Source organism: Giraffa tippelskirchi, chromosome 5, assembly GCF_054371585.1.
Source record: "Giraffa tippelskirchi isolate mGirTip1 chromosome 5, T2T-mGirTip1v1.2.pri, whole genome shotgun sequence".
Lineage (NCBI taxonomy): Eukaryota > Metazoa > Chordata > Mammalia > Artiodactyla > Giraffidae > Giraffa > Giraffa tippelskirchi.
The window spans coordinates 163,802,144-163,822,822 of NC_137279.1; the positions used below are offsets into that span (position 1 = coordinate 163,802,144).

The window sequence follows — 20,679 nt, forward strand, 5'->3', positions numbered from 1 at the left end:
GGCTCAGTGATAAAGAATCCACCTGCCAGTGCAGGAAACGCAGGAGACATAGTTTGATCCCTGGGTTTGGAAGATCCCTTGGAGAAGGAAATGGCAATCCACTCCAGAATTCTTGCTTGGAAATCCCATAGACAGAGGAGCCTGGTGGGCTATATAGTTCACGGGGTTGCAAAAGAGTGAGCAGGAGCACAAGCAAGGATACTCTACTTTCTGATCTTTCTTTCTTTCTCTCTTTCTTCTTTTCATTTTTTTACAGTGTTTTTTCTCTGTGGTCACTTCTTCCAGAGCATCTTTTCTCTTGGCTTTTTATAAGATTGCCTTTCTGTTACCCAAGCCAATGGCAGGAAAAGTTGGCCACCCAGGCCAACTAATCTAGCCACGAGGAAAGATTGACTCCTCTCTGCTTCAGTTCTCAATTCCCAAGGCTGGGGCTCTGATCAGCACAGCTTGGACCAGGTGTCACCATCTGGTCTGATCAGCAGGGGCCAGAGTGTCAGGTCATGTTGTATAAACAAGGTCACTGTGATGATACTGCTGTGTGGGAGGGGGCAGTCAGCTGGGGGTTCAGTCACTAAGATTGGACAGATATCTTTAAAGTTGTCTAGTCTTGATAAATGAGGCCAAGTCCCAATTCTCACACAGTCAGTGAGACAGAAAAAAAGAGTGTCTTTAGATAATGATATGATGGTTTTTCAGCATCGACATAGCTCAGTCTGTACTCTGGGGCTACATTTAAACTGGAGGGAAAAGACCTCATACTTAGGGAGCACCTCTCTGCCAGAAGGACTACTCTCCCACATCCTGGTTTCATGCTCACACATCCAGGTAGGTCTTGTCTATTCCATACTATAAATAAGGAACTTCCCAAGACTTAGTGGGGCCTGGGGCCCTCATGACAGAACCAGCATTTGGGGGTTGCATCCGTCTGCTTCTGAATTCCACACACAGTCCACAGAGATGGAATCTGAAAGGTCTTAAAGGGAACCTGAAGTCACCTGGATCCCTTGGCTCTGTCTCCATCACTGATTAGGATGGCTTTGTCTCAGGAAGGGAGCCTGCCTTCCACTTGGGTCCCTAAACCATAATCAAGAATCATACTGGACTCCTCCCTTTTCCTGTCTTCCACAGACAATCTGTGAATGAGTCCTGTCTGCCTCCCTGCAGTGTCTGTTTTTATTCAGCCCATTTTTCTGTGTGTTAATCCACGTTCCTGATCTCTTCTCTCACCTGCATCACTACCATACCTCCCACTTTGACTTCACCCCCTTTTACCAAAGAGCAGTTGGAGAAATGGTTGTAAATGCCGTCATGTACCTGCATGACGCCTCCCGCCCTCAACGCCGTGGCTTTTAGATGGGCTTAGAACCAAATCCACACCCCTTACCTGACCTCCTAAAACGACACATGCAGGAGTCCTGCCTCCTGCTTCCCTGCAGCTCCCGCCCCTCCTTCTTGGATCTGCTTCCATCACACTAGTGTCTTTCTGCTTTGTAAACAGGCCAAGCACATTCCCTCCTGGCACGACTGCCCTTTTCTTGATGTTCACATCTCGCTTCAAATGTCATTTCTCCAGAAATGTCTTCCTGGACCAGCCTGTCAAAATTAATTGTTCCCCACCCTGCCCCAGTCACTCTTCATCTCATCAAACTGTTTTATCATCTTCATAACACTTATCACTCTCTGGAATGATCTCGTTCATTATTTATTTATAGGCTTATTCACTTTCTTTCCTCTTCAAGTCTGAAGCTCCAGGAGAGCAGTGGCTTTTTCTCTCTTGCCCATGACTGTTGCCTGGGACCTGGGCAAGTGCTGTGTGGTGGACATTCAACACATGTTTGTGGCGTGAATGAATGAATATTAGGCTGCCTGTGTTAGAAATCCAGGGGTGTCAGGGCTGGGCCTGTGCCCTTGCATTCATTACTGGCAATGTCGGGGGGCACTTAGTCACTGTCTATTCCAGCACATTCCACTTAAACCCTCCATCACTGTGATTTATCTCTGAGTTTAATCAAATGTAATTTATATCGCAGCCTCCTCAGTAAATAATTGATTTGCCCTCTCTGTTGTCTTCATCACAAATACTTCTTTGTACTCTAAAGAAATCATTTAATCAGTCGATAGCATACACAGCCCTCTTGTTTAGAAGGCAGATAGAAGATAAAGTGTGAGTCTCGCTCCCACCAGAATCTTTTAGGACCAAAATAATTTCCCTTAAAAAATAGTCTGTGGGCAAGTTGGCGGCGGAGAGACTCAATTAAACTCTCTTTTTTTTTTCTCCTAATGGAGAGGACCCTGTGAAAGTTGTAGCTACCGCAGAAGAAAGTTGTTGGCCAATTGTAGGCTGCAATATGAAAATAGAAACCCTTGTTCATTTGTGATTTAATTAACCAGTGTCTGGGTCCAAAAACAGACTTTCAGATGTTGGGTGTTCGTGCACGTGGGGTGACAACTTAAAACTGGGAGTTCAACTGTCCTGTGCTGCGCTGTGACCTCAGCTTACTGACTAAAGCTGACGCTGCTGCTTCTCTCTCTGATCTCAGTCGTCTGGCTTCCCATGGGCAGCATGTTCAGAGCTTACAAGGGATTCATGTGTGATCCAAATCATAGACTTCCTTCCTTCGCCCTCATTGTTTCTCCCACTGAAAAACTCTGGGAGAGGTAAATTTTGCATTTGTTTTCACATTTGCACTTGTCTGTTTGAGCTACACTTCTCTGGAGCAGAAGGGTGGGGGGAAATAATGAAACGTCATCTCTGATACATGTAGAAAGATTCCATGAAGGCGTTTTCACAGGGGAAATCCATCTTCCTCCTGTCTTCAGCAGGAATTCTCAATATTGTATCTCTTTGCACTGTTTTAATTGGAAAGATCTTAACTGTCCAATGATAGGGAGTTGGTTAGATAAATTACGCCACATCTATAGGATGGGGATATTAGGCAGCCACTAAGAATCATGTTACAAGAAAAATATCAATATGGAAAAAAAGATGTACTGCCCTGCCAAATGAAAGAAGCAAGCTGCAGATGTACCATATGAAAACATTTTTTGAGAAATGTACATTTGTGTGTGTACACTTAGGAAATTTTGGAAGGGCATATCCTCAAATGCAACCATAGATATCCCTGGAAGGAATTCTGGATAACTTGCCCTCTTTTTCCTCTCTTGCATTTTCCAAATTTTAAGATTTGAACATGTTTGTCTTTGAAATTGAAAAGAAAAAAAAATTTTTAAAGAATGGAAATAGAAAAAATTTTAAAATATGTCTGTATTTTTCATTGGAAAACAAGATAACCTTCACTTGTCATCAGCTCCCAGGGCTTTGTAGGTGCCTAGTATCTGCTATCCATGTGCATTTGCCAAAGGGAGACAAGTTGTGAACTTTAGAAAAGCAAACCCCAGTGGACCTGCCAGTTCTGGGGGTGGCGAGGATGCCCTTAGATGGATGATCACCCAGCTTACTCCTACAGACTCAGCTGCCCACAACAGCTTTGCCAGGGGCCTTTGAGTTGCGTTTGGTGAGAGTGTTAGCTCTGGATTTGCCCTTTTGAATAGGCTTAGCCTCATGGAGTATCAAACCTGGTTACATTATTGGGACATTCAGTGCTGCTCCCCCCACCCCCACCCCAAGCCCTCCTCCTGTTACTCGGGTTATTACAGACACTTGCTGGCTTGCATCTCCATGTCAAGACCCCCTCTGTATCATCTATCAGAACACTTTCTCTCAGATGCACTGATTTGTGTACTGTCTTCCATCGAGTTCCCAGGAAACCGGTGGTGGAGATGGAGATTTGCTTAGGAAGCTTATTGGGAAAGTGCCTTCAGAGTCAGTGCTGATGAGGAGTGTGGGTGGCAGGGCTGGGCAGAGGGAGGAGTTGACCCTGATGCAGCTGCACCAAAGGCCTCAACTGATCCCCGCCATTCCACAGGGAGCTCTTGAGCTGCCTTCAGCAGCGTCCCCAGTTGAGGGTTGGGCTGTGGGCCTTTACATTCAACCCCATCTAATCAGCCAGTTACTGATTGGATGCAAGCTTTAGGGGGGGGAAGGAGTGAGATGAGGGGAACCTGGCCTTAGGTGAGGGACTCCTTGGTGGTGGACAGTTCTCTGAGAGCAGCTTACCCAAGAGCCTTCCTGGGTCAGCATGTAACCTGGGGGAGGAGTCTTCAGACCAGAAACTGGGTCTAGGAGACATACCACATGCAGCCTGCAGTTCACAGAAAGGGAAGTGAAAATATTATCAATATATGATGGGAGCCAGGAAGTGTACTGCTCTGTTAGCTGCTTCACCCATACAATTGCACACAGTTCTTCCAATAATCCTGCAGGAGGAACATTCTTAACTGTCTTCTGTGGAGAGATGAAATGACTTGCTCCAGATCAGGAGCCTTCGAATGACAAGTCCCTCCTGAACTCTGTTCTTTCCCTTTCATCATCCTGCCCCTCCCCACCCTTATGTGCATCATCCTGACCTGCCTTCATCCCTGCAGCCCTGCAACCATAACAGGACCCTTTCTTTTGCAAATAACAGAATCAAAAATTAATTCCATGACTATGGATTCACAGCTGCCCTTCCCTTGCTTTTTGTTTCTTTCTTGCTTTTGTATTTTTTTGTTGTTGTTGTTAAGTGTTTTTTTTTTTTTTTGTAGTTTTTTTATTGGTGTAACATTGGTTTGCAACAATATATAACTTTTTCAGGTGCTCAACCTTATAGTTCCGTTTCTATATTCTCCACAACATGCTCACCACTAAGACCTTCCATCCATCACCATATAGTTGATTCCATTTACTCATTTTACCCTCCCTTTAGCCCCTTCCCCTCTAGCAACAACTACTCTGTTCTCTGTATCTACCTGTTTGCCTTAAAACTTTGAATTCAACTCCATTGATTTTCCATCACTCCTGGCTCTGCCTTTTCCAAGCTCTGTGGTCTTAGGCCAATCTTTACCTCTTGGAGCCTCTATTTTCTCATCTATAAGAAGGGACTAATAATGCATGTCATGCTAGGTTGTTGTGAGGAGTAAGAGAACAGTGAAGGGGAGCATACAAATTGTTGAAAGCACATTCTATGCCTGGCACTATGGCATCAGCATGAGATAAAATATTGCACACCTGGTGCTTTCCCTTACACATGGTGGCAGCACAAAGTGGTTTTACCCTCCCTGCCCCATGGCCACTAAGACAAAGACACAAGCCCAGCTATCCAAAGACCTGAGAAGTAAATGGTGTGTGCCATCCTCAGGCTCTTGGTAAGCAAGTGAGAACAAAGAAAGCTGCAGATCAGAGACCAGGATGGTTAATCCCTGAAACAGGCTCACGTTAGCAGGATCTGCCAAGCTGGTACGCCTTCATGGGGGACTTCAGGACTCAGCAATGGAGGATTATAGATGTCTTTCTAATCTTAAGCCAAAAGATCTCTATTTTTTTTTTTCCATCTAACTGCTTCTTCTTACATGGAGATATGATTGACGACATGCCTGACTTCTGACTGAGAAACATTGCTGGGTTTGCAGTGCCACTAACCCGATTAATAGCACCTGAGACTTTGGGCCTCATGATGAGAACTTAAACTTGACTTTCCAAAGCTATAAAACGCTATGTCTGTGTGTTTGGGAGAGAATATTGAAAACTCTGGATTAGTGAGAGCACGTTCCCTTACTGAGTATATATATCTTTATTCAGCAAGTATTTATTTATTGAGTACCCACGCAGTGCCAGGACTGTCCTAGTTGTTTGGGATGCACGGAGAGGGCAATGGATGGCCACGTGAGCCCTGTGGAAGCTGTCAGTCCAGTAAGGGGGATTCCTGGGCCCAGATTCTTCCTGCCACAACATGCCCTCTGGCACCAGGAGTCACTACAAGGAGTACGATTCACACCCCACGCTGACTTAGCATGATGGTCTCTGCAGTTGCCCTTCACACACGCTTGAAAACGGGGTTTGAAAGAGCGCTGGCAGGAAATTGTTGGTTTAAGGATCTGTTGGAGTGGCATGGCGTGCCCAATGATTGTTTTCTTCTGTTATTGAGCTTATTAATGATGTCATACAATGTTTGCAATAGATTTGCTGAATGAACACCTGGCAGAAAGAAAACAAGCACTAGTAGACCTTTGTCAGGAAAATGAAAGAAGGGCCAGTTATCCGAGAGTAAGAATTGGCTCACATACGTTTCCCTAAAGGACCTGCCTTGTTCTTGTGTGATTCCTAATCTGACTCTGCCTAGGAATCATTGGCCAGGCTTTGACAATGCAGATGGTCAGCCCCTCACATTAGAATCTGTGGAAATCTTAGTACTCCATTCTCCAGGTGCCCTTTATATGGAGGTCTTTCCAAAAATACCAGAGAGGAGCATTTTTAAGGAAAATGTCTGTAGGAGTTATAGGTTGAATATTTATTTTAGTTCTTTAGTTAGTTTACCCTTTTTAGCACTGATGACAGCAACCATGTTCATAAAAGTGCCTTTTAACAGCCCCTTAAGTCTGTTGTTCCCCTTATTCTGCTCACTGCCCAGCTAGTTAATTACAGAAAAATCAGCATTCTCCCCTACACAGTCAGCATACATAATTTTTTGTCCATTGCAAATCAATAACTGGATAACTGCAAGATAGAATTCTAAATAAAATAAGTTGTCTCTGCTCCCGGGCCCTGAGATTCTCCCCACAATCTGTTCTTAAATTAGACAACCTAGCAAACAATAGAGCTTTCTCAGCAATGGACAGAATGATGTTGGTAGGCTGGGGGTGGAGAACTCTTTGAAATCTTCTTATCATCAAGATGGATGGCCTAGTAATTCAGGGAGATATGCAGAAGGAGGGAGGATGTCTCTCTTTGGATGCTGTGTTAATAATTCATAAGGTGGTCTCCCTGTAGCCTTAGGGAGAAACTTCCTGTTCCTAATTGCAACCTTATTCCCAGTAAACCAAAAAAACCAAAAATCCCAAACAGCTGGGACCATTACTTCTAAAGTGGTATGACTTTGCTATGGTTAGCTTTGGGCTACTGGTGCTTAATGTGAAATATATTATTTGGAGAGGAGGAAGGCAGTAAATATTTATTGAAAGACTGCCATGTGCCTGGGAGTGTGCTAAGAGCAAAATGTGTATTATCTCATCAAATCCTTCTAAATGTTCTAATTGTTGTTTAGTCCAGCTCACATCCAGCTCTTTAGCAACCCTTTGGGCTGTAACCTGCCAGGCTCTTCTGTCCACGGAACTGAATTCTCCAGACAAGAATACTGGCGTGTACTGCCATTTCCTTCTCCAGAGGATCTTCCTGACCCAGGGATGAAACCCTCATCTCCTGCATTGGCAGGCAGATTTTTTACCACTGAGCCACCAGGGAAGCATCTACCCTAGTTCAATTAAGTTCGGTCACTCAGTTGTGTCCAACTCCTTTAGACCCCATGGACTGCAGCCTGCCAGGCCACCCTGTCCATCACAAACTCCTGGAGTTTACTCAGACTTATGTTCATTGAGTTGGTAATCCCATCCAACCGTCTCACCCTCTGTCATCCCCTTCTCCTCCCCCCTTCAATCTTTCCCAGCATCAGAGTCTTTTCAAATGAGTCAGTTCTTTGCATCAGGTGGCCAAAGTATTGGAGTTTCAGCTTCAACATCAGTCCTTCCAATGAACACCCAGGACTGGTCTCCTTTAGGATGGACTGGTTGGATCTCCTTGCGGTCCAAGGGATTCTCAAGAGTCTTCTCCAACACCACAGTTCAAAAGCATCAATTCTTTGGCCCTCAGCTTTCTTCACAGTCCAACTCTCACGTCCATACACGACCACTGGAAAAACCATAGCCTTGACTAGATGGACCTTTGTTGGCAAAGTAATGTCTCTGCTTTTCAATATGCTGTCTAGTTTAGTCATAACTTTTCTTCCAAGGAGCAAGCATCTTTCAGTTACATGGTTGCAGTCACCATCTACAGTGATTTTGGAGCCCCCAAAAATAAAGTCTACCACTGTTTTCACAGTTTCCCCATCTATTTCCCATGAAATGATAGGACCAGATGCCATGATCTTAGTTTTCTTAATGTTGAGTTTAAGCCAACTTTTTCACTCTCCTCTTCACTTCCATCGAGAGGCTCTTTAGCTCTTCTTCACTGCTGCCATAAGGGTGGTGTCATCTGCATATCTGAGGTTATTGATATTTCCCCCAGCAATCTTGATCCCAGCTTGTGTTTCTTCCAGCCCAGCGTTTCTCATGATGTATTCTGCATATAAGTTAAATAAGCAGGGTGACAATACACAGCCTTGACGTTCTCCTTTTCCTATTTGGAACCAGTCTGTTGTTCCATGTCCAGTTCTAACTGTTGCTTCCTGACCTGCATACAGATATCTCAAGAGGCAGGTCAGGTGGTCTGGTATTCCCATCTCTTTCAGAATTTTCCACAGTTTATTGTGATCCACACAGTCAAAGGCTTTGTCATAGTCAATAAAGCAGAAATAGATGTTTTTCTGGAACTCTCTTGCTTTTTCGATGATCCATTGGATGTTGGCAATTTGATCTCTGGTTCCTCTGCCTTTTTTAAAACCAGCTTGAACATCTGGAAGTTTACGGTTCATGTACTATGGAAGCCTGGCTTGGAGAATTTTGAGCATTCCTTTACTAGAGTGTGAGATGAGTGCAATTGTGTGGTAGTTTGAACATCTTTAGTATTGCCTTTCTTTGGGACTGGAATGAAAACTGACCTTTTCCAGTCCTACGGCCACTGCTGAGTTTCCCAAATGTGCTGGCATATTGAGTGCAGCACTTCACAGCATCATCTTTCAGGATTTGAAATAGCTCAACTGGAATTCCGTCACCTCCACTAGCTTTGTTCGTAGTGATGCTTCCTAAGGCCTGCTTGAGTTTGCATTCCATGATGTCTGGCTCTAGGTGAGTGATTATACCCTCGTGGTTATCTGGGTCATGAAGGTCTTTTTTGTATAGTTCTTCTATGTATTCTTGCCACTTCTTCTTAATATCTTCTTCTTCTGTTAGGTCCATACCATTTATATCCTTTATTGTTCCCATGTTTGCATGAAATATTCCCTCGGTATCTCTAATTTTCTTTAAGAGATCTTTCCCATTCTACTGTTTTTGTCTTTTTCTTTGCATTGATCACTGAGAAAGGCTTTCTTCTCTCTCCTTGCTATTCTTTGGAACTCTGCATTCAAATGGGTATATCTTTCCTTTTCTCCTTTGCCTTTTGCTTCTCTTCTTTTCACAGCCATTAGTAAGCCCTCCTCAGACAACCGTTTTGCCTTTTTGCATTTCTTTTCCTTGGGGACGGTCTTGATTCCTGCCTCATGTACAGTGTCACGAACCTCTGTCCATAGTTTTTTAGGCAGAGCAGATCTAATCCCTTGAGTCTATTTCTCACTTCCACTGTATAATCATTAAGGGATTCGATTTAGGTCATACCTGCATGGTCTAGTGGTTTTCCTTACTTTCTTCAGTTAAGTCTGAATTTGGCAATTCAGAGTATCCTAGAGAGGAGTACAAATAACTATAGCGTTCTACAGATGGAGACTAACACTCGAAAGTTAAATGACTATCCCAGAATCCCACATACACAGGTAGGCACAGAGCTACTGCAGTGCCTTCTGATCCCAGAGTTAGGCAACCATGCCCCTCACTAGCAGCGTGGCCTTGTATTCAATACCATTGACCTCAATTCCCTTCTGCCCCCTCATCTCTCAGTGGGATGCAGTCTGCCTCCTTCTGAATTTTCAATTAAATAGTTTATGATTATGGAACAGACACCCTTGCTTTCGGATGTCATGCAGCTTTTCCCTCTTCCTTCCTCATTCCAGCCTCTTGTTACAGAATGAATGTTTGTGATTCCTTCCGCCACACCCTCCAAAATTTTATGTATTGAAGCCCTAATCTCTAATGAGATGGCATTGAAAGTGGGGCCTTTTGGAGATAATAAGGTTTAGATTAGGTCATGAGGGTGGGGTCCCCTTGGTGGGATCATGCCCTCAGAAGAAGAGGAAGACAGAATCAGAGCTCTCTCACTTGCTCTTTCTCTCCACTGTGTGAGGATACAGCAAGAGGGTAGCCATCTGCCAACCAAGAAGAGGGACCTTCCCCAGGGTTAAGTGTGCCAGCACCTTGCTCTTAGACTTCACAGACTTCAGAACAGTGAGAAATCAATGCCTGCCATTTAAGTCACCCAGTATACGGTATTTTGTTATAGCAGCCTGGGCTAAGACTCCTCCTTTGGTGTTTAAGTATCTAAAAAAGAGAATTGAATATTCAGCTTAACATAAGAAGTATGTTGGTGTTGACCTCTGCTAGACAGAGAAATACGGTAACTGTCAAAAGTTAGAAGAATTCACAGCCAGACTGCCCACAGTAGAAAAAAGAATCTTGGCTCTTGCGTGGGTTTCTGTGGCCATGATCATTATAATCTGGGATGCGTGGGGGAGGTAAAGAGAGAACAATCTTGGGTGTGAAATCTCTTTTATTTGTCCATTAGCCGTCCTGAGTGAACAGCCTGGAGTGGGAGACCTGTTATGGTTCCAGTGAATTCTGTGGGCTCTCTGCCTCAGTGTCGTGGGAAATGCTAATTGCCTGCTTCTTTGGGATCTTGGCTTCTGGCCAAGGAGCTTGTTTTTGTTGATGTTTCTGCAAGGTCACTCCCAGTGTGGGACTTCCACGCTGGGCATGCCTTCTGCTCCAACACAGGGACGTGATCTTCTTCCTGATAGCATCCTTGAGGCCTGCTCAAAACGGAGCTTACTGGGTGTCCTCGGCACTGTCTCCATCTAAATTCAGAGAGTCATTTCCCGCTTATGAGGTGAGTAGGTTGTGATGAGGCTGAGAAACGCTCTTCCCCTAATGACACGAAGTGAAGGCAGCAGTGAACTTAACTGCAGGTGCGACATTTGCTTCCTCCCATTAGGAATTTTATTACTTGAAGATTTAGTGATCCACACTCATGGGATGGATTTGAGATAAAGTCTGTATGGAAGGGGTTTATAGTGACCCTGTACACTTCCCCAGAGTGATCCAGACTCTGGGAGTCAGTGGCCTCTTTTGAATAAATAAATAACTGTATTCGTGTATTCAATTATTCAGTAGAGCTGGGAACTGAGGGTCCATTTTATGCCAGGCACCATGCTACCTATGTTCAGAGAACACAGCCCCATCCTCAGGGATCCAAAGTGCAGAGAAGGAAACGGGCTTGAAGACAAAGTCATTGAGGTGCCATAGTGCTGTGACAGGTGCTGTGAGGGAATTGAGTGAAAATGTGTCTGTTAGGAAAATGCCAGACTCCAGGGATACCTTGGCTAACAAATCTAACACAGTCCTGGGCTTTCTGGAGCTTACAGAAGGATGAGAAGAAGGAATTTAAACATGATTACAAATGAGATTAATTTGTTGCAAGAAGGCAGGGGGCTTATCAGAAGAGTACTGTGGTCACATCTCAGAGGGGACCTCCCACATAGACCTCTGGGATAGAGAACCCTGGGCACGTGGCATTGTGCTGAGACCTCAGGTGTCAAAGGGAAGTGGGGAGGGGCTGGGGGGATGAGGCTGGATGAGGATGGGGGTGTGGTGGCTTCAAGGTCTGAAGAAGAGCAGGTGCAAAACTGCAGAGCCCAGCGTACATTTGCTCAGAATATGGCTTTTTGGAGAGACAGGATGAAGGCCATTGTGGCGAGAATGTGAGAAGTAAAGGGGAGGGTGGTCCAAAAATGAGGCCATGCATTCAACAGGGACCAGATTTGTAGGGGCTTTGTAAGATATGTTAAGGGCGTTAATTTTATTTATACTGATATATACCTATCTTAAATTTGTGTGCTCAAAAATATTTGACTGATAGAGATGTGATTTTAAAAACCAAAAAAAATCCCTGGAGACCCTGCTTTTGTGGATTTAGGCAGACCTGAGTTTACATCTTCACTGTAGAACTTACCTAGATGAATCAATTTAAGCAACGTGACCTCTCTGAGTTTCTAGCTCTGGATTCAAAATATGTGGACAGCATCACGTTTGATGTGAAACAGTAAACTGAGCTCTACAAAGTGCAGCCATACAGTTCTGGCCGCGGTTAGAGTCTCTAAGTGTTAGTTATAAATGGCAAAACTTTGTTTTGAAATTCTCATTCTGAGGGCCCAGTTTGAGAAATAGCACCTCCTAGGAAATTTTCTACATAAGAAGGTTGCTGTTTGACCCCTTTCTGTTCCTGGTGAACTTCCAGGATTACTAGTGTCTGAATCAACTCAGTCTACTGGGTCTTTGCCACTAGGTTCAGTATCTGAATGGGTGAGATTTAGGAGTCCCTGTTTTTTGTGTGTATGTGCGGTGTGTGTATGTGTTTTAAATGGGCAATTCTTAATTAAACTATACTTAGAAAATGACTACAATAATCTATTGATTTTTCTACCAGAATGTAAGCTCCATAAGTACAGGGATATTTCTATATATTGGTCACTACTATACCTCTAGCACCTTAGAACTTATAGTGAGCACTCACTATATATATCCATCTATCTATCTATCTATCTATCTATATATATATATGTATATATACACACACACATACATATTTTTTGAATGTGAATGATTTATCAACCAATAAAGATGCTGTGGTCTAAAGAAAAAGCCCAAAAGCTTTAGCTTGACTTCCAAAACTCTTCTTGATTAAGCCCCTCCAGCATTTGTTAGCATTACTTGAGCTGTGTGCTTAAACACAGTAATTTGCAAGCATATTGATTGGCTCAGGCTTACCCCAGATCAATATACTGAAAATCTGTGGAGTAGTATTTGAAAAAGTTGCCAAGATAATTCTAAAACATGGCTAAAAGATGTGCATATATACAAGGGAATATTACTCAGCCATTAAAAAAGAATGAAATAAGGCCATTTGCAGGAACATGGATGGACCTAGAGATGATAATACTGAGGGAAGTAAGTTGGTCAGAGAAAGAGAAATATGACATGATATCACTTATATGCAGAATCTAAAAAGAAATGATACAAATGAACTTTTTACCAAACAGAAACCATTGAACAACCTTATGGTTACCAGGAAGGAAAGGTGGGAGGAAGGAATAGGCAGTTTGGGGTTGACTTTTAAATACTGCTGTATTTAAAATGGATAGCCAAAAAGGACTTAACAGGAAACACTGCTCAACATTATTTAACAACCTAAATGGGAAAAGAATTTGAAAAAGAATAGATACATGTATAGGTATAACTGAATTACTTCGCTGTACCCTTGATAGTATCACAGCATTATTAATCAACTATATTCCAATATAAAATAAAAGTTTAAATAAAAGAAACAAATCCAAGCAAACAAAACATAGCTAGGGTTGAGAAACACTCAGTCTAACATGACTACTCCCTGTCTTTGAATATTACCATAATCTTAATTCTTCTAGAAAACTTCTTCCTTACTTTTCTATTTGTTGAATCTCTGCTTCTTACCATCCTTCCTCAAATGTCATCTCACCTCTGCAGCGGTTGCTCATCCTCTCCCCGTCAAGCAGAAACAATTTCTCCTCCCTTCAGTTCTATATGACATTCACAGTCCTGATCATCTCAACATTTTGTAAAGCTATGTGTGTCTCTTTCTGAAATGTGGCTTCCAGACCAGCGAAGAGACACTTTTCACTCACCTAGGAATCTGCACAGTGCCTTGCACAAAGAACATGCTGAGGCAGTACAGTGTACAGATGGTGATAATATAATTAGGGTGACCGCACAGTTCATCATCCAAACCGGGATACTTCTGAGAATAATGAGGGGTGCTAATAATAACACTGTCAGTTCATAAGGTATAAACAGGACTGTTCCAGACACACTGGAAATATGAGCACCTAGATAGCAGCAGCCAACATTGATTAGCTCTTACTGTTTGCCCGTCACTCTCCTACATACTGTCTGTGTGGCATTTCGTTGACCTACACAGTGACCCCATATAGGAGCAACTGTTCTTTTCTACAGTGAACAGAGGAAGATGCTGTAGAAGTCATGTAAAGGAACTTACCTAAGGCAATGCAATTACGGCGGGGGTGGGAGAGCTGGGACTTGAACTCGGGTCATCTGAATCCAGAGCTCAGGGCTCCCTGTGGAGGAGCTCAGGCCTCAGAGTACAACAGGATGGGGCTCTTTCTGAGCCCTAACTGAAATAACTTTAGTTATCTTTCTGGATTTAGTTTCTTCCTCTTGAATGATGATGGTACCTCCTTCCAGTAACCTTAGAAGATTAAATAGGACAAGATACAACAATATCAAGCGAGGTGTATGTACTTGTGCTTGTCTTAGCAGTAAGCTATCTTGCAATTTACAACAGGCTCCATATGACATCTACTTAAGTAACTGTGGCACAAAGTGAGAAGTAGTTAGTGCTGTGACAGGTCACAGGAGGCCCCATAGCCTAATGGTTATAAGCATGTTATTTTGCATAAGACCTGGGGTCAAATTCAGCTTATCATGTTTGAATAGGCATTTCACCAAAATGAATAAGCAAATGAGCAATGAACACGTGAAAAGATGCTCAACATCACTAGTCCTGCAGACAATGCAAAACACAACCATGGTGAGATATCATTAAATCCCTACTGGGATGACTAAAAAGCAGTGACAATAAGAGATGTTGGCAAGAACAGCTGGGGGAGAAATTGGAACCCTCATACTTTGTGAGATTTTAAACTGGTAGAACCACTTTGGAAAAACAGTTCCATAGTTCTTCAAAAAGTTTAACAGAGTTACTATATGACCCAGCAATTTCTCTCCTAGGTATAATCCTAAGAGAATTGAAAAATATGACTATGTAAAAACTGGTACAAAAATAGTTCATTTTAGTATTATTAATAATACCAAAGAAATAGAAGCTAAATGTCCACCAACTGTTGTGGTATATCCTTACAATGGAATATTATTCAGAAAGAAAAAGACAAAATAATGATACACGCTCATTACATGGAATGATCTTGAAAATGTGATGCTAAGCGAAGGAAGCCAGTCACAAAAGACCACATATTATATGATCCCATTTGTGTGAAATGTAATTGCCTACAGAACAGGCAAGTCCATAGAGACAGAAAGTGGATTAGTGATTGCCTAGGGCTGATGGGTTTGAGGAAGATAGGGAATAACTGCTAACAAGTACGAGGTTTCCTTCTGGGTTGATGAAAATGTTATGAAATTAGCCACCAGTGATGGTTGTATAACTATGAAAGTACTAAAACCACTGAACTGTATACTTTAAAATGGTGAATTGAATGGTGTAGGAATTAAATCGCAACAAAGCTGTTACATAAAAAAATTCTGGCAATGCCCTTGGCTTTGGGCATTGGTGTCATCTTCTATAAAATAGGGCTCATAACAGAGAGAAACTCAAAGAGCAGGTGTGAAGATTGAATAAAAGATTGCATGTAAAACTTCTGGCACAGTGACCGATATCATAAATGCTTGATAATAGATGATTTTCCTTAAACACATGAGCTTTCTCTTGTCCATCCTAAAACAGAGGGTCAGTGGTACTTTCAGCAGACTAGGCTGGGGATTCATGATGACTTCAGATGCATGAAGATTGACCCTCCCTTCAACACCCTCAAGTCATATGTGCCTCTGAAGGAATAGCCTTATGGCTCTGATATCTGTTATTTATTTCTTAACTTATATATCTGAGACCTCGCTCAAGATGTGCTCTTGAAAAATTACCCTTTTAATGGTGGAGCATTTAATGAGAAACTGGATTATCTACTGTATAAGTGCCCTTCATACAAATTAGCTTGGCCCTGGGTCCTAATCTAAATTGGACTCTCTACTTTCCTCTAAATGGCCCAATATTTTCTTATTAATCTCTGCCCTCGTTCACCTGATCTCGCTCTGCCTTCTCTTACAAAGTGTGTTTCTCAGCAGAGCTCTGTGCCCTGACAAATGTATCTTAAGGCTGTCTTTATATCTGACTTATGGACATTTTTGGGACATGACCTGGAGTCTGGAATGTGTATGTTCCATTTTCAAGCCATCTTTCCAGTGGCATTTTAATGCTGCCAGTATGTTAAATATCAACAGATTTGGGCGAGGGGAGTTTTTGTATAAGTATCATCTCAAGGGCTTCCCATGGTGACTCAGATGGTAAAGAATCTGCCTGCAATTCAGGAGACCCAGGTTTTATCCCTGGTTTGGGAAGATCCCCTGGAGAAGGGAATGGCTACCCACTCCAGTATTCTTGCCTGGAGAATTCCATGGACAGAGGAGCCTGGCAGGCTATAATCCATAGGGTCACAAAGAGTTGGACATGATTGAGTGACTGACACTTTTATAGAGAAGTCAGATAGATGAGAAACAATTAATCATCATAATTAAGAGAACAAGCTTGAAGACACAGAACGTAAGCAAACTAAAAGCATGGGCTTTGGCATCAGACAGATCTGGGTTCAGGTTCCACTCAGTGAGTTTGTACAAGTTACTTGTCCTCTCAAAACTTCAATTTAGATCCTCGTCTATAAGATCTGAGTAACAGTACCTACCTCTAGGATTATTTTAAGGACTAAACAAATTGATGCATATAATGCGCTGTATATAACATGATAAATACTACCTAGTATTGCCATTATAGTTAAACTTTAAAGGAAGTTCCAGATAGTCAACGAGATGTTAGTAGTGATTTGCAATAATGTCAGGAATTGAAGAAAGAGTAAGATAAACTTCCCAAGAAATAGATCAAACCATAGGCTACTTCTACCAAATATTGTTTAACAGTGCAGGGAGAGGTGACCTGCAGTGCCCACAGCTAGATGTCAGTATAGGGTGTATCATGGCAAATGTTACTCTTTTTGTTCTTAGCTTTAGTCTCTGACATCTGCCCTCACTGATCCCAGAGGCTTAATTTTTACATTGATTACACATTCAGACAAATCATCCATGTGTTATATTTGCTTAATGGAATTAATTCAGAGACTTCAATATACCAGGAGTCAGCAACAGTGCGGTGGAAAAATATCAAGTGGGATCTGGGGACGACAGGTCCAGGACTAACTCTGCAGACACCCCTTCTCTGTGCTCTCCTGCTCTCAGAATTGTATCTTCTAGGTGCTTGTTTTACTGAGCTGATAACGGGCGGCAGCTACCGTGTATAGAGAACTTACCATGTGAATCCATGCTATTCACGTGCTATATCATGTAAGTTACTGTTCATAATAATGCTGAAAGTGAATATTTAATCTTCATTCAATAGTTAGGAGATGGAGGCTCAGCAGACAGTTTAGCTGACTTGTAAGTGAGAGCCATGATTTGACATGAAGATGTCTGGCTGTAAAGCTTCTGCCTTCTTATATACCTAGCATAACACACTACATATTTTTGGTTGCAGTTATCAAAAACTTGAGCCTCTAGGGGCATAGACTTTGTCTCATTCATCTGTTGCCAGTGAGTAATCTGGCACAGAGATGATGCTCAGTAAGGGATGAATGAATAAATGAGTGAAATGCATGCTGTGTTCTGTCAATAGAAAAGCATCACACAGTGGTTAGCTATTACTGTTTTGGTTTTTTTTTCCTGTTTTAAGTATGTCCTCAAATAATTCTCAGCCCCACGTAATGGAAGGGCCTCAATGTGCGTATCATGTAGGTAGAGAGAAATGGGCTGAATTATTTCTGATATCCTCAGCTCTAAATTTCCAACTGATGAAAGAAGGCATGATGGAGGAGGTATCAGAAGCTGAAGTTCATGATGTTCCAGGAGATGAATATCAGAAGCCTATGGCATTCCAGGCTTAAAGACCACATGATTGGGACTTCCCTAGTGGTCCAGTGGTTGAGACTCTGTGCAGGGGGTACAGGTTTGATCCTTGATCAGGGAACTAAGATCCCATATGTGACCCCCCCCCCCAAAAAAAAGAAAAAAGAACCATATGAGCAATGCCCCAACCTGTGACTCTTCTGATAGACATTTGATGAAGTTAGAGATTCAAATTCCTATATATTGTTTTTTCTGACTGTGTGAATACGGACAAGCTATTTGAATTCCATGACCTTCATCTGGGAGCTGGAAATGGTTGAGTTGTGGAGAGTGGGAATAAAGTTTATAACATCTCACAAGAAACACATACTCTATTCACAGTAACTTTACTGTCTTTATTTTATGTGGATGTGTTTGAACTTCTGGTTGATGTGTCTTAGCAAAATATTATGCTAATAATTACTGGGAAATCCCACTGCAAGGTATGGGAGCACCGTACCAAGGAGTGTGGAAGCTTATTTCTGTACACACATGAGTTAGCAGAAGAAATATTGTAAAACCATTCTTTGATAATTGACCCTGGGTCATTACTTGATACAAAACAATTACTCTGGTGCCTCGTTATAAAATGGCCCATAGAATAGGGTGTAAGGAGGGTCTTGGACCCTGGCCAAAGTCATTTTAAATGCTGGAAATACCAGAGAGACTCAGGGCTAATACTATTCTAACAAGAGTGTCAGACATAAACATGTAGTGGGTAATGATCATTTTTGACAATCTAGTGTGCGTCAGACTCCATATTGGGTATTTTACATGTGTTATCTGGCTTTTTTATCTTAATGCCACTTTGTGGTTGGTTACTTTTAATATTTTTCTTTGTTTCTGCCTGAGAAAACACAGTTTTAGAGAAAATTATGTAATCTGCCTGAGGATTTGGAAGGATAGAGCCAGAATTTGCATCCAGGAGTGTCATCATTCTTTTGTACGTGATTCAGTGATTTGACTTTCCTTGAACTTAGGTAAACCAGAGAACCAGTCTTGGAACTGTGGATATTTAAAGTCAGTGGGACCTGAACACCTACATATCTGAATCCTGCTTTTCTTTCTTTTTAGGTCAGGATCGCAGTGAAGCCACTTTGATAAAGAGGTTTAAAGGTGAAGGGGTCCGGTACAAGGCCAAACTGATTGGAATTGATGAGGTTTCCGCAGCTCGGGGAGACAAGTTATGCCAAGACTCAATGATGAAACTCAAGGTACTGTGCCAACGTTTTACTTTAAACAGTATACATTTGATATGACCGAGAGGGAAAAATAATTACAATCACTCTGGCAAACATATTTTTATTTATTCACATACTGGTATATTACTTAGTATACTGATGACTCACTGCATGTATATATTGGGAGGATATGTCACTCATTTAGCAAATATTTATTAAGCATCTTCTATGTGGATGTGTTTTGCTACTCCCTGTTTTGCAGTTATTGTGATATAATAAAAACATATCACATTTTTTCAATTGTATCTTCATTGTGTGGTTCCAACAAAAATAAAGGTACAAAATCATCAAATCCTACAGTCACTCAGATTTTATAGATTTTCTACTTTATTTTTTAATAACTTTTCTGTATTCTACCATATGATGAATATGGTAAAAGATTTTATGTTAATAAAGCTGATTTTATTCATCCTTGTAATTTTTAAAAATTTATTTATTTATTTTAATTGGAGGCTAATTACTTTACAATATTGTAGTGGTTTTTGCCATACATTGACATGAATCAGCCATGGGTGTACATGTGTTCCCCATCCTGAACCCCCCTCCTACCTCCTTCCCCATCCCATCCCTCAGGGTCATCCCAACATGGACTGGCCCTGAGCACCCTGTCTCATGCATTGAACTTGGACTGGCTTTCACATATGGTAATATGCATATTTCAATGCTATTCTCTCAAATCATCCCACCCTCGCCTTCTCCCACCGAGTCCAAAAATCTGTTCTTTACATCTGTGTCTCTTTTGCTGTCTCGCATATAGGGTCATCGTTACCATCTTTCTAAATTCCATATATATGCGTTAATAACACTGTATTGGTGTTTTTCTTTCTGACTTACTTCACTCTGTATAACAGGCTCCAGTTTCATCCACCTCATTAGAACTGATTCAAATGCATTCTGTTCAATAGCTGAGTAATATTCCATTGTGTATATGTACCACAGCTTTCTTATCCATTCATCTGCCAATGGACATCTAGGTTGCTTCCATGTCCTGGCTATTGTAAACAGTGCTGTGATGAACATTGGGGTATACATGTCTCTTTCAATTCTGATTTCCTCGGTGTGTATGTCCAGCAGTGGGATTGCTGGGTCATATGGCAGTTCTATTTCCAGTTCTTCAATGAATCTCCACACTGTTCTCCATAGTGGCTGTACTAGTTTGCATTCCCACCAACAGTGTAAAAAGGTTCCCTTTCCCCTGCACCCTCTCCAGCATGGTTTGTAGACTTTTTGATAGCAGCCATTCTGACCAGCGTGAAATGGTACCTCATTGTGGTTTTGATTTGCATTTCTCTGATAATGAGTGATGTTGAGCATCTTTTCATGTGTTTGTTAGCCATCTGTATGTCTTCTTTGGAGAAATGTCTGTTTAGTTCTTTGGCCCATTTTTTGATTGGGTCATTTATTTTTCCGGTATTGAGCTGCCTGAGCTGCTTGTATATTTTTGAGATTAATTCTTTGTCAGTTGCTTCATTTTCTGTTATTTTCTTCCATTCTGTAGGCTGTCTTTTCACCTTGTTTATAGTTTTCTTCGTTGTGCAAAAGCTTTTAAGTTTAATTAGGCCTCATTTGTTTATTTTTGCTCCTATTTCTATTATTCTGGTAGGTGGGTCTCCTTGTAATTTTTATTAATATTCCCCACATACCTTATAATAAAGGGAAAGTATTTTTTTAAGTGTTGTGTAACTAGATATTAGTATTTGGAGATATCACA

The 20,679-nt window shown here is 41.8% G+C and overlaps 1 protein-coding gene across 15 annotated transcripts in view; it reads left to right on the forward strand.

Moving 5' to 3' along the window:
* The window catches only part of DAB1 (DAB adaptor protein 1), a 452,572-nt gene that overhangs the window by 279,403 nt on the left and 152,490 nt on the right, over nt 1–20,679 (forward strand). For all 15 annotated transcript variants that reach the window (XM_081486752.1, XM_081486754.1, XM_081486743.1 and 12 more), the window contains exon 3: nt 18,802–18,941. In XM_081486752.1, coding sequence (XP_081342878.1) covers nt 18,802–18,941 — 140 coding nt within the window. The remainder of the gene's footprint in view (nt 1–18,801; nt 18,942–20,679) is intronic.